Raw genomic sequence first — 15,283 nt, forward strand, 5'->3', positions numbered from 1 at the left:
ACGTTCCCCACTCTGATGCTGCTGGTGTGATTTAAGAGTATTGCTCAAATGTTGTAGCTCGGTCAGACCATATTTGGTGAAGGGTTTACGGTGGGTGCTGTTGACTATTTACCGTTTCTCTAGTATTTTAAAATTAGGAAAACTATCTTTATATATCCCATTGTATGATCGAAAATGTGGATTTGATCGTCACTCTTACAGCATAACTACGAGCCTCTAAGTAGACCTGGCATATCCAGGTGGTTAAAGCGCTCAACGTGTAATTTGAGGGTCGCGGGTTCGAATCTCCGTCACACCAAACATGCTTGCCCTTTCAGCCGTCGGGACGTTATAATGTGACAGTCAATCCCACTATTTGTTGATAAAAAAAAGAGGCTCGAAAGTTGGCGGAGGGCAATGATGACTAGCTGCCTTTCCTGTAGTCTTACACTACTAAATTAGGGATGGCTAGCGCAGATATCCCTCGTGTAGCTTTGCGGAAAACTCAAAAACAAACAAGCTTCTAATTATGGAGCGTATTTTTGCAGTAACTAGTGGATAACTACGAATCACTAGATTCACAATCCTGACATGCTAACGTCTATGCTATGACTGACTACTAATTGTAAAAGTTTAATAGTAACTGTACATCAAATAATATATTTAACATGTTAGTGAAAATAAGTCTAGAATAAACGCAAAACTCGGAGGTTCTGTGGTTTATTTGGTTATAGTTAAGTACAAAGCTACACAACTGGCTATATGTCTCTGTCCAGTGCGGGTACCGAAACACAGGTTTTAGAAACATTCAATCTAATTGGATACAAAAAAGTGTATTTAACTGAAATACATCAATACGCATTTAAAATTTTGTAAGGGAAGTTTATTTTCAATATTAAGTATAATATAAAGACATAGATAGTGTATTATAACTGACTTTTATTTTAATAAAAGCTTTCCTTACATTCAAACGAAAGTGTTATCTGTTTTACCTAACTTTAAAAGTGAAAAAGGTTTTCTAAACTTGACGTCCTGTCCTTTTTTTTTTTTAACCAAGCCCATAAGGACCTTGAATATCAAACACATCAGATTGTGACCAAACTGAAATTTAAATTTTATCAGACCCCTCTCTTAGTTAAAGGTTTGTTGAAGTGTGGATCATAATAACATTAGTATTTCCATGATGGATATGTGTACTGTAGAAGAAAGCTTTGCAGGTGATTAAATCTAGTTATTAATTATACATTGAGACAATGAGTCCATCATCCTCCATTTATAGAATCACTGTCAAAGTGACAATCATTGTAATTCCTGAAGTCAGTGTCCAGCTTGTATGTGTGTGATTTCCTATTAGTGCCTTAGCATTAGACAGTTTCAAAGATTTATGGAATTTTAATCTTACAATAAGTGTTGTTATTTTAAATAATAGTAAAGTTAAAGAGTAAGCCATTCATTTATTATATTAAGTTGTAGTAAAATACAAGACGGTAAAGTAAATCATTGGCTATAATAACTGTCTCATTCAAATAATATGTATTTTTGTACTTGTGTAAGCGAAACAGTAAATGTCCTACAAAATTTTGCCTGAAAGAAGCTATGAACAGTTTAGAAATATATTTGATACTTTCACAACTTTTGTGTACACAAAGAATTTTGGAAGTATGTTTGCCAGTCTACTAACATTAGACAGTCTCAAAGTTTCACGTTGGCCTCACTTCGTAGACTATAAAGTCATGGCAGCCTAGCAACATATTTCTATTTTATGAACCTGTAATGAACATGTAATCGTCCGTCATGGCGGCCTAGCAGTGTGCTCTCTAGTGACTATTTATAGACTTATTACGTCACAGACGTCATGGCTGCCTATTATGACTGCTTAGTAGCGCGCTTTCTGGTAAAACTTTTTGTAGAACTATGACGTCATCGTCTTTGATGACATCTTCGTTTTCTCTTATTGTCTGAGGTCTACACATGCTTTCATGCATGTGCAGGAATAACTACTGGTATTTTAATATCTTACTTCAGTTTACTTTCTTTAATTTCAGTAACTTAGAACTGTTACTTAACGCAACACTCTCTATAATTTACTCACACATGCTCATACAGATTTTCGTTGTTCAAACAAATTATGATGATAGTAATAATTATAAAATATCGCTTAGCGTGAAGTGATTAATAGCAGTTATCGCTCTTTATTCAAATACTAGTCATGACCTTCAAAACATTTGCAGTAGTTTCATGCCTTACACTTAAATTTTCCTTATTCTATCACTTTAAAGCATGCAATTTAAGCTACGCTTTCTTGCAGGTATTATGTGTTAGATCGATGAATCTTGATCTGTTTGAAAGTATTTTACGTAGTGAAGCAAAGAAAATTACGTAGACGTAACTTTATATAATAAAACTAAATATAAAGTAAGCAATATAGTAAGAAAATGGTATTTATAATCGTATAAAAAGTATGAAAGAGTTTAGAACGTTCGGTGTACGACACAAGTTTTAAAGGTGGAAACAAAGAGACTCACAAAAATGAAGAATAAAACCCGCAGTAAAGAAACAAGTAGAAAAAAGGTGTTTATAGCAGTCTGTAAAACAAAACTCAGCTAAGTTATTGCAAAGTAATGTAATGTAAAACCGCAATGAAGGAAACTAATCTAAATATGCAGAAACATCTGAATATGTGTTCACAAAAACATAATCATCTGGTATATGGGTATTTTAGATATAAATAAGTTTAGAAATCCTATAGAGATTGTATTTAGTATAATGTCCTTTTTTTAGGAATTATGTGTGGGTTAATATGTTTTGCATGAAATATTATCCAAATTATAAAAAAAATTGAAACTGAAACTCGTCGTCACGTAATGACAACAGTATTGAAAAGATTGACAAAGGAAACTTAAAAACCAATATGCAATTCAGACTCTTCAGACAAAAGCTTTTCTAATGGTATGATATTTGTCGCATTTTATTGATAAATTTGCGAGAAAAGTTTTGGACAGACAAAAGCAAGCGTATTATTTATATGGACTTCCACAGCTCAACCTTTCTGAACACAAAATTACGTATCAACCATAAAGCAGCTAAGTATTGCTTGTGCCATATTTTTAATAGACTGGATGTGACGTCCTTTATTAGAAGTATGCTGAAAACTTGACTCATTTTTGTGTCGTGTTCCCAGATCTTTGAATAAAGGTTTGTAATGCTCTCATTGCTTTACTCTGTCAGGAGGGTATTGCCACTGTCATAGAGCACTGAATTATGGAAGAGGTGAGCCAAGTTTGAATCTATACAATACCACAAAATATTCCACGCAGTTTAAACTTTGAGTACTTTATAAGATTGTCAATCATTCCCTCAGCATGAATAGTGGGTACTAGGATTAGGTTACTTGATCAGTAGTTCAGCATTTTCTTTATGTCTACATGTCGTTCTGCCAGTAACGTGGAAGCAGCAAACTTATAGTCTTGAATTTGTTTTTTTAACCATAATACTTTCACTGTAATCTGTATTTCACGGTAACGTTAAAAGAAATGCAACTACAAAGGGAAGACTTTATGTACATGTTGGTTTACTAATACCATGGATTTTGTAATCCATTTTACATTATTATGTAATCGGATGGCGCATACAAAAAATTGTAGGTTGATGATCAAGAGTAAATCATATATATTTAACTGTAGGATTCCTATTTTATGTAGGAACGATGGTGGGAGAAAGAACAAGATAAGACAAGATGGCAGTCCCGAATCACTGAACAACCACAAAGAGACGACTTGTTCTCCACAAGTCGTCTGTGAAACCCACCATGTTCACCTACAAGGACCAGATGAGGTTAACGTGTTAAAGAAAGAACGTTCAATTCTACTGACAGGACACACAGACAACTTGGATTTGATAGATAAAGAAAGCAAACAGTTCAACAATTCTGATGAATGGAAACTTAAAAACAAGCAATCCGTTTTTGCTAAAATTAAAAAAGATTATATAAGGGAGTTCAAAGAAACAAGTGTACAAAATTTCCATGGAATTGAAGGCCAAGTGAATAAAAATAAGCAGCCATTAGTCAAAGATCAAGCAGATACTTGTGTAGAAAAAGATCAGCACTTGCAGCAGTTCTCCAGTAACATCTTATTTGATGAGAGCAGTATTGAAAATTTGAAAGACCAAGCTGAAAGCGATAATGAAGCGTATTTAAATTCCTTAAACCATAATACCGAGAATAATAACGCCCCCGAGAAAAACTTGAATGGAAGTCTCCTTAGTTCCAACAAAAAAGTTGAAAAAGAATTAAATGGTTTTCCTAGTTATGCAAATAGTATAGAGTGCAATGATGGATATTGTTTTGCAAAAACTGGTGAAATATATCAAAAGGATAAATTTGCAGATGATTTCACAGACTCGCACAGTGATGAAGAAGAACAAGATGGCGTACAGGATCTCAAAATGGAAGGAGAAAAAACTGATCCTGTAAAGGTTATTATAATTTCATATTTAACTATATTTATTTGTACGTGATTAAAATATTTTCATAGGTTTTTATTGAGGCCTTTATCTGAGGCTCGAAGATTTTACTTGAGTAAAATCTAGTTTTCTCAATTTGTACCAGAGAGATACAGTAACAGAAGCGATTATGGAAGCATAAACGGGAGGCACATATAACACTCACAAGGCCCGGCATGGCCAAATGGTTAAGGCACTCGACTCGTAATATGAGGGTCGCGGGTTCGAATTCCCGTCACACCAAACGTGCTCGCCCTTTCAGCTGTGGGAGCATTATAATGTGACGGTCAATCCCACTCTTTGTTGGGAAAAGAGTAGTCCAAGAGTTGACGGTGGGTGGTAATGACTGTATGCCTTCCATCTAATCTCACAGTACTAAATTAAGGACGGCTAGCACAGATAGCCCTGGTGTAACTCTGTACGAAATTCAAAACAGTAGTGTTATTGACTGGCTGCCTTATCCCAATTCACTGATGAAAGATGTTTCTTTACCACGATATTAGCTTTCGGAAGATTAGGAACTAATCATTTTTTTTATGTATCCCAGTGAGACAACGCTAAATCTTCGGAATTACGTAACTAAAATCAGGGGTTCGATTCCATTTCGCAGACACAGAAGATAGCCTGATGTGGCTTTGATACAAGAAAAACACATTTCTTTATATATCAAAATGTTGCAAAATATGAAACCTAATTATGCAATATAACTCTTCCTTAAATTTCCATTCAGTTCCTGCAACAGTATCATCTTTAGTATTAAAATAAAATCTAAAACAGCAAAACTATGTTTAAAATCCATCCTGTAACTTAATCAGTGTGTCTTAAATTATAGTATCTTATAAGTATTCCATTGATATTTTTATTAGTGTCAACCCTGATCTCAAGATACAACTATATCGAAGTGACAGTTAAAAATTTTACGCTCTTGGGAATCCATGATTGTAACCCGTATAGATTTATCTTCTTGGCAACATATTTTGTCTCTAATTACAACAGACTCAATTTATTTATTCTTTTAAGAGCCGCACAACTCTTGTTTAAAAGTACCCCCGCTGGTACAGCAGTAAGTCTACGGATTTACAACGCTAAAATCAGGGATTCGAAGCCCCCTCGGTGGAGTCAGCAAATAGCCCAATATGGCTTTGCTATAAGAAACACACACATCTTAAAAAGTATATAACTGTTAAATAACTTATAATTTGAAATACTACCTGTTATCTCTTTTCTGGAAGTCTAATCAAGTTTCAGTCATTCTTATTATATCACAGACAACTAGAACCCTAAATTCATGTCTTTTGTTGCTAATACTCCTAGGATTAAAATAATAGCAACTATGCTTATTCTTGTATCTACTGTTTATCTTTAAATCTGCCAGAAGTATGTTTAAAATTATTTTAATTTACTTAGTTTTAAATATCCTATTTCTAAACTCTTTTTGCTTGAGAATGTATCAGTTTATTTAATTCCAATTTTCCAAACTCCCTTATCAGTACCTGGTATGCGAATTTAGTTGAAACTACTCTTAATAAATATTTAATTTAAGGCTTATCGAGACATCCTTCTATCTGATCTACTTATGTGGAGCCAATACCTAGCATTACAATCCAAATATTTACCCTGAAAACTATCTCACGTGCGTTGTGGCTTAGATTTTAATTTGTTTCGAAATATTCAGTACCTTTCCTTCATTTAACCTTGTGTTACCGTTTAAACTTCATATTTGTACTGTACATATATTCTTTTGGACGACTCGACAATTACACAGAGAAAATAAATATGTTCCAAGATTTTTGTCTACTTCAGCTTGATTGATACCTGGAGAATGCCAATGCCTCAGGTTCGAAGTTACTTATTCAAGTGATTCTAATTTAGCTTGCAATTTAATTTCGACTCTCTAATCTTCCGGGAATGTGAGATTCTGGTGGTGAACTAAAGATTTGACTGTCTTTGTCAAACTATTGTGCCTTTTTTCCACTTGTTTATTATTAAGTACAAAATAAAGTGTTGGTACTCTACCCACTTCTGCTATCGAAACCCAATTTTAGCATTATAAGCTCTCATACTCATTTCTGAAGCACCGGAAAGCTTTTCACTTGTTCTTACTTAACATTACACGTAAAACATCCTGGGACCTCCTGTTATATGTGAGAATAATTTACCTATATGTTTATTATTCGTTAACACGGAACGTCACAACAATTGTTGCAACATTTATGGTTATTTCGTAAGGAAAAGTATTTAACCATTCTATAAGCGCAGATGACATTCGTGTAGCTTTGCGCGAAATTCAAAAAACAAAGAAACCATTCTATGAATATGAAAGGGGATTCTGCGCTTGGAGAGGGACGAGACAGGTTATACCTCTGAAGTTTATATGCAAAAACGGCTCGTTTGGGTTGAGAAAATATTTTACATAGAAGAGCGAACAACGTTTTGACCTTCTATGTAAAATATTTTCTCAACCCAAACGAGCCGTTTTTGCATATAAATTTCTCAACAAGTGGGTTTCTCGACATCACTGATTATACCTCTGAAGGCTCTTGAATTCTACGTGATCTACAACTTATTTTAGTTTCATATTCTTCGAGTTCCTACTATTCACCTCGAGTTTCACGCTAGCAGATACAAAGACAGAAGACCTTATTATCTTAAGAAGTAGCCCGAGACAACAAGTTCAACTTAGTTAAACAGCGAGGCGTCATGCCGGCCGGGGAGTCGGAGCGGTCAGACACCGTGGAGAACGCTATAGCGTCTGATATAGAGGGAAGAAGTCCGTGTACAACAGGGACCAAAAGTAAGTCTAGTGACGATGGCCATATAGTAAATGATAATGTAAAATTAAAATCACTGATGTTCATAGCTGAAAAAGAACTAAAAGCCAAATTAACTCCTACTAAAGATACTAGTGTAAGAACTAGAAAAAAAAAAAAGAAAACTTGTTAAGGATATTGTACTTTCAACTTCTGAAGATAGTGTAGCTAAGCCTACGGAAATAGATAACAATAAGACAATAACTAGTAGTTTAAGTATCTCAAACCCCACCCTGGATATTCCATAACACACAAATTCAGACCAAGACGAAGTTCTTTCTGACGACGAAGGCTTCACGCTTCTGCAGACTCGTAGTCAGAAAAAACAACTTAAACAAAAGACAACCAATCCCGACACACGTACACAACTCGCACCGAAATTACCGAAGCACGCCATTATAATCCAAGGAGTCCCTGGTAGTTTCAACCAACCACAACTGGCAAAAGAAATATACAGGTGCAAACCTACGACAACGATTATTAACAATAAGCATCTGCCTAGAGGCGGTGTTCTGGTTCAAGAAAAGGAACCCACTGACTTGAACAGTTTATTGAAAGCTTGGCCTTCAGACGCATTTAAAACAGAACATATTACAATCCACTTACCTGGAGCTAAACCAACACCTAAATCATTTGTGATACGGGGTGTGCATAATTCAATAGACACAGAAGACATAAAGGAAGCGTTAAGTACACGAAACATAAAACATATTTCAGTGGACAGAATAATCTCAAACATCACTAAAAAACCCACTAACTTAATCGAAGTAGTCACAGATAATAGCCATGACATAACACAGCTCATTAATAATGGTATCACTATGTGGTACCAAAGGTACACGGTTGAACAAACAAAAACACCAGCAGTGGTTGTCACACAGTGTTACCAATGCCAAAGGTTTGGACATGTAGCAGCAGCATGTCAAGCAAATGCGCGTTGTGTGGGCTGTGAGAAGAATCACCACATTTCACAATGCACTAAACAGAACCCCAAACCCAAATGCTGCAATTGTGGGAAGGAACATACGGCTAACTATAATGGATGCCAGAAATATAAATCCATTAAAACACACTTGTATGAAATTAAAAATCCCAACACGAACAAGCCGCCACCACCACGAACAATTAACGAACCCATACCTACCACTCCAGCACCACAAAACACAACTACACAAACAAACACTTATGCTGCAGTGGTTAAAACTTCATCATTCCGACAGGAAAAACCATCACCATGTGAAGACGAATTACCCAAATCACCTCAAGACACACAACCAACAACAATTGAAACAACACTGACATCTGCCATAACTTCCACTTTCTCGGAAATAATGGTAGAATATACAAACCCTACAAACACCAACAGTCTCACGGACATAATAGTTAAAATCATATTGAAAAACATACATAAATTCCTGCCAAAATTTTAACCTCCATCAAATTTTAAACTCCACTAAACATGGATAACTTCACAGTACTACACATCAGTATCCAGGGTGCTCTTGCTTCTAAGAAACACGAGATTGAAGATACAACAAACTCCATAAAACCAGATGTTATTATAATTAGTGAAACTCTCCTCTATAACTACCATCGGTTCAAATTAAACGGCTACTCCATTATTAGGCATGACAGGAAGGATAATAGAGATCCAAACAGAGGTATTTTATTATTGTACAGGACTGAACTTAGAGTTCAGGAACTTAGCATCCCTTCCCGTAACGAATCAATATAAAAACGCATAATCATACTGACGTTACTGTGGCGGGCATCTACTGCTCGTCTAGTACAGTGTTAGATGCAAATATTTTGCATTCATTGTATAATAGCAATCCTAATCTAATTATTACAGGCGATCTAAATAGTAAACATATAGCATTCAACTGTCGAAGTACAAACGCAAACAGCAACATACTTTTTCAATTTTTGGATGAATCTAACATGACTTTATTAAACGATGCAACACCGACACATATCTCGTACGCACACGGCACCAGTGAAATATTGGACCTATGCCTGTGTTCGTCTAATATGAGTCGCAAATTCGTAAACTTTCATGTTGGTCATGATTTAGACAGTGACCACCTCCCAGTTTGGTGTATCTTCAATCTCACCCCCCACTTAAACAAAATTAAAGTTAAAGATCAACTGAATTACAACAAAGCTAACTGGCCAGTTTTTAAAACTATCTTAAATCAAACCTTACCTCCCGAAGTACTACATATTGCCGCGGACGCGTCAGATATAGATGCATACTGTCATATAATCTTTGAGTGTCTAAAACATGCAGCCAACAACTCTATACCGAAACAAAAACACTTCACAACAACTCACTCATGGCAACCACATAAAGACATAATACACTTAATAAAAGACAGACGTACACTCCGCAGTACATACAAAATCGCAACCTCACACTTAAAACACAGATCAACACTATAAGGAATAAGATACGACATTTAATCCGACAACAAAAACAAGAAAACTGGGACACCTTCTGTTTCGAACTAAATCATAAAACTGATCCAAAACAATTCTGGACACACTTAAAAAGATTTACGAATACAGGAACAACAAACACAGTATATCCATCACTTGAACTGGATGGAGAAACAGCGTACACTAACATAGAAAAAGCTGAAATATTTAAAAAAACACCTAGAAAACACGTTCAAGACACACCATGAACCAGATATGAACAGATACAATACAATGAACAGATATAATACAGTTAATAACTTTATTGATCACAACAGAAGCATTTACACACCTATATTTCCAGTCAACACTATTATACACCAAGAGAAAACAAAAGACTGGAGCACTCATCAACTGATTAAAGATATCACTGTAACGGAAGTCGTAACTGCTATTAACAACATAAAAAACAAAGCCCCTGGAGAAGATGGTATTCAAGCTATCCTCCTAAAACACGGCACTCAGAGATTATATGAACACCTAACAGCTTTATTTAATCTATCATTATCAGCTGGATATATCCCCGTTTCTTGGAAGGAAGCAATAATATTAATGTTCCAGAAAGAAGGAAAGCCAGCAAATAAACCAAACAACTACCGCCCAGTTAGCTTAACCAGTTGTATTGGCAAAGTATTAGAGAGGATAATTAGTAATCGTCTCTTAGTATACTTACAAGAAAATTCAAAATTACCAGAAATTCAAAACGGATTTCGAAAATACCGCCTAACCTCAGACCACCTGATTCGACTTACAGAATCAATTATCGACAGCTTTAACAAAAACGAATGCACTGTAGCTTGCTTTCTCGATATTGAGGAAGCTTTTGACACAGTGTGGCATAATGGTTTGCGTCATAGGTTACATGAAATGGCCTTACCCCAGGAAACTATTCGCTGGCTGTCCAACTTTCTGGAAAACCGAAAGTGCAAAGTAAATGTGAATGGGGCCCACTCAGGGTCCTTTTCACCCGAAGCAGGAGTCCCGCAGGGAGGGGTTGTTAGCCCTATATTATTTATCATGTATGTGAGTAATATGCCTCTGTCGGACCTAAATTTAGGTTTTGCATCACAATTTGCTGACGATGTTGCAGTCTGGAAAAGTGCCCCTACTCCTTCAATTGCAGCAACGAACCTCCAATCAGTCCTAAATAACATCGAAGAATACTGCAAGAAATACAGAATTAAAATCAATATTCCGAAAACCCAAGTGATATTATTCAGCAGACTCAATAAGCTGAAAAAAGATCCACCAAAGCTCTATATGAATGGATCACTTTTACTGACTGCTACTTCTGCTAAATTTCTAGATCTAACCTATGATTCAAAATTAACGTGGTTACCGCATATTAAAAACATACTGATACGAATCTGGAAAAGAGCAAACTATGCAAGAAGTCTTTCAGGTAAAAGCCAAGGAACATCACCAGACAACATACTTAATATCTACAAAACGTACATTAGACCCATAATAGAATATGCATCACCTGCCTGGATTAACATAGCACCCACACATGTACAGAAACTTCAACGAATACAAAATGCAGTTCTAACTTCGGCATATAAAGTACCACGTAGCACTTCATCCACATTCATGCACAAGTATGCAAACATAGATACAATATCTGAAAGACTCTTGCATAATTCTTTAAAATATTTCAATAAGAATTGGCATAAGAATGATTTAATGTGTGATCTCGACAGATACCACGTACATGATGTATATAGTCCTAAATACCTTTCCTCTTTTAACATGTACTTAAGGAATGTTGCACAAGCTGGCCACCTTGCACTAGACACTTAATCCTTGTTTTTCTTTTAATGATCCTAAATGTTCTCATTATTATTATTATTATTTATTTTTTCATTCTTTATTTTATTTTATTTTTTATTTTTATTTTATGGTTACTAATAGTAGTAGTAGCATTTTCTCCATGGAGAAAAGCAACAAAAGAAGAAAAAGGAGAAAAATACAAAAAAAAAAATATATATATATATATATAATGAAAATCAAAAAAAAAAAAAAAAATATATGAAAAATACAAAAAAATCAAAAAGAAGAAGAAAAAAATACAGAAAATGAATTAAAATAAAAAAGGAAGAAATAATTAAAGAAAACAACAACTTGTGCGTCCATGCATGGACTGTGCCCTGAAATGGGCCTGAGTATGGTGTCATACTTTTACTCTGGCCCAAAGCTATTATAAAACAAATCCCTGAAAGACAGACGCTATCAACGTTCGGGAGGGAGGAAGAGGTCTAATGTACCTGACCCTCCTGGGTATTTAACATCAATACCCAAATACCTACTCAGCGAGACTCGAACTCGAATATGAAAGTATTTTTCGAACGTAAATTTAATATCATTCACTAGTTTCCAATGATTTGTTACTAAATGTGTGGTTCTATATCACTTTGATGCAAATTTGATCTGCTGCCAGAGAAAGTCGAAAATATTTTAAAATACCTAATTAGAAAATATGTTGTAAATAAAAATGGCGATAAGAATAGCCGTGACCCTGTGATTCTAAGTAGTATAGATTTATTGCGTCTGGCTCCATATGTATTTTCGTTCTGGAGTTTTACTTCCGGTTTCATTATTTCTGGCGTTCCTCAAAATATCTACTACATCAGCGAGAATATTTGAAGCTCTTTCTGGTCTTTCAAAATTGTTTATTCTTTGAATAAACGGATTAAGTCTTCGTAAAATTTCGCATTTTTCTGCTTGATTCTACATCTTATAGTGAAGACAAAAGTTTCACTGTGAATTTCAGGATTAACAAAATTTCAGTTTTTGCGGTTTGATGTAAAATCCTAACTTCAGCAACTACAACTTCACAACTAACATTGTAGTTTGTAAAATAATTATTTTTTGAAAGTTCTTGAGTATTAACAGCTTAGAAATTACTGCGTGTTTGTTGTTATTCAAATTCAGTGAACGCTTTTCTGTTAGGATCTATAAATATTATCACTTATTTCTGTGTTCGATTTGATTGAATATTATCACTTAGGACTGTTTTTGTATTCCTCAGTTCGTGTGAATGTTACTACTTGGTCATGTGTTTGTGTTTTTCGATTGTCATGTATATTATCACTTGGTTCCATGACTGTGTTTCTTAGTTTCAGTAAATATTATAATTTTTTCTGTTTCTGTGTTCCTCAGTATGTGTGAATATTATCACTTAGTTCTGTGTTTGTGTTCTTCAGTTTGTGTAAATGTTATTACAGGGTTCTGTGTCTGTATTATTAAGTTTGTGTGAATATTATCATTTGGTTCTGTGTCTATATTCCTCAGTTTGTACGATTCGATAGATGGAAGTACACATTCTGTTCCTTTCTTCGAGATTTTTCATGGATAATGTATACATTGAGTTTATTACAGAAATATATTTCTACATGTTTGTTATTAGTTTGATGTAAAAACAACACTTTCCTACCAGTTATTTTTTTTTGCGTTTTCAAGGTCATAATGATACGCTGTGCTTTTGCTCAAGTATTATTAAACAGTGTTTGTTACAAGTATGCTTCTTCTAAAGTGTCACTAACAATGATACTTTTTGCATATCCCTACTGGTAAACCATAAGCAAAAACGTTCGCGTACTTATATTGTTTTAAAATGTAAAGGATGATGATAATTATGTGTTACGTTGGTCTGTGATGTGTGTTTGTGTGTCTCTACCAATGTTGAATGCATAGTGATACCTGAGTATATGTTTTTTTTAGAAAACATTGGTATGGTTATAAGTGATGATAGTTACTTAGATCGTGTTTCTGATAGTGATATTTGAGTATATGTATTTTTAAAAAAACACATTAGTACGGTTACAAGTAACGGTACTTACTTAGATCGTGTTTCTGATGATGATACTTGAATATGTTTTTTTTACAAAGACAGTGAGTGGTACGGTTACAAGTAACGGTACTTACTTAGATCGTGTTTCTGATGATGATACTTGAATATTTTTTTTTACAAAGACAGTGAGTGGTACGGTTACAAGTAATGATACTCACTCAGATCGTGTTTCTGATAGTGATACTTGAGTATATGTTTCTTTACAAAGACAGTGGTATGGTTATAAGTAATGATACTTACTTAGATTCGTGTTTTTGATAGGATTTGATGAAAAGAAAGATTACAGAACTTCAATATCTTCTAGAAAAAGAAAGGTTAAACGTGATTCGGGAAAAACGAAATGTTGCCCAGCTGAAACGTCAGTTGAACTCGGTAAGTTGGGGATTAGTGTTTTAATATTTCCTTGTTCGTTGGTTGTGACGTTTAAGTTTATCCTAATTTTATTAAATATTCTTATCGATAAAACAATTACTGCCTAAGTGAGTGCACTTTTTAACTTAAGAAGATTATATTTTACCATTCAGAAAGTTGTTTGAGCGTGAATACGGAATTACCAGTACAGATAACATTAATATTTATAGTGCAATTTTCGTAGCATTTAAAACGTTAGATAAAATCAGACTATTACCCGTCAGTAGATATTCAAAATTTCTTATGAATGACGGCTTTTCCCATCGTTTTTGTTCAACAAGACAATAAGCTGGCTTATTTGAGCGGCTTTATAGCCCATATTTTAGCTTTAGCTGTCTACACTAATGTAGATACACAATGGAATTAATTTTACTAATAAAGTACCTAATGCTATCTTATATATTGTAGGGTGTACTTTACACGTTATAAGTTTGAAGTGGACAGAATTGACGACGTGTGTTTAGTGAAAAAGTGCCCAATCCCTAAGTCGCCATCAACGAAATCACGAAATTCGACGTAAATATCAATATAATCTTATCGAGGCACGAAAGAGAGAGATGATTATCTGTCAGTTTAAACTCTACATTTGTGTTTGACTGGGCTCTCCTTACCTTCGACTTTTGGACAACATAAAAATAAAGGCCAGTTTCATTCTTAATATTTGCATATGAAAGAACTCACGTGATTCCAATGCATAGGGGCCAGGTATATATAATTTTGGTGGTATCCAGTAGGGGGCCAATGTCTCTCACTCCTTACTTCCGGTGAGAAACATTTTGGAAAACGTTTTTACAATACTGACCAGTTATATTAGATAGAACAATCTCTGTAAATATAGCGTATAAAATTTCTATCGTAATGGAATGTATTCTGATTATAAAATTAAAATATCTCGCATTACAAACCTATTGCTCACGTATGATAGAGTTGGATTACATCGTATTATAAACGGTATGGATAAAGGACAAAGCTTCGCTCAAAACTCTAAACACAACTTGATAGCCCATAAACCACGAAACCGAACATTAAAACAAGAAACTATTCTAAGTTTATCAAAGATCAATTATTTCCAAAGAAGCAGTGAAAGTTTTCTTGAACATGCTATAAAACACTCCGCTCTGTGTTTAAATTATTAACCCCGGCATATACTTTTGCAGCAAGAGAATTGCTGTCTGAACATTAATATTACTTCAGTCACTAAAAAAGACGATAATACAAAATAAATGTAATTAAATTGAAAAAATGCATAATA

At 34.5% G+C, this 15,283-nt stretch overlaps 1 protein-coding gene across 5 annotated transcripts in view; it reads left to right on the forward strand.

Moving 5' to 3' along the window:
- Positions 1-15,283, forward strand: part of LOC143258698 (uncharacterized) — an 86,915-nt gene that overhangs the window by 12,785 nt on the left and 58,847 nt on the right. For 4 of the 5 annotated variants that reach the window (XM_076518121.1, XM_076518125.1, XM_076518124.1 and 1 more), the window contains 2 exons: positions 3,681-4,455; positions 13,882-13,992. In XM_076518121.1, the coding sequence (XP_076374236.1) occupies positions 3,681-4,455; positions 13,882-13,992 (886 nt within the window). Of the gene's footprint in view, positions 1-3,680; positions 4,456-13,881; positions 13,993-14,439; positions 15,069-15,283 lie in introns of those variants that run through there. The other variant, XM_076518126.1, reaches the window with a different exon arrangement.

Source organism: Tachypleus tridentatus, chromosome 8 (assembly GCF_004210375.1).
Source record: "Tachypleus tridentatus isolate NWPU-2018 chromosome 8, ASM421037v1, whole genome shotgun sequence".
Classification (NCBI taxonomy): domain Eukaryota; kingdom Metazoa; phylum Arthropoda; class Merostomata; order Xiphosura; family Limulidae; genus Tachypleus; species Tachypleus tridentatus.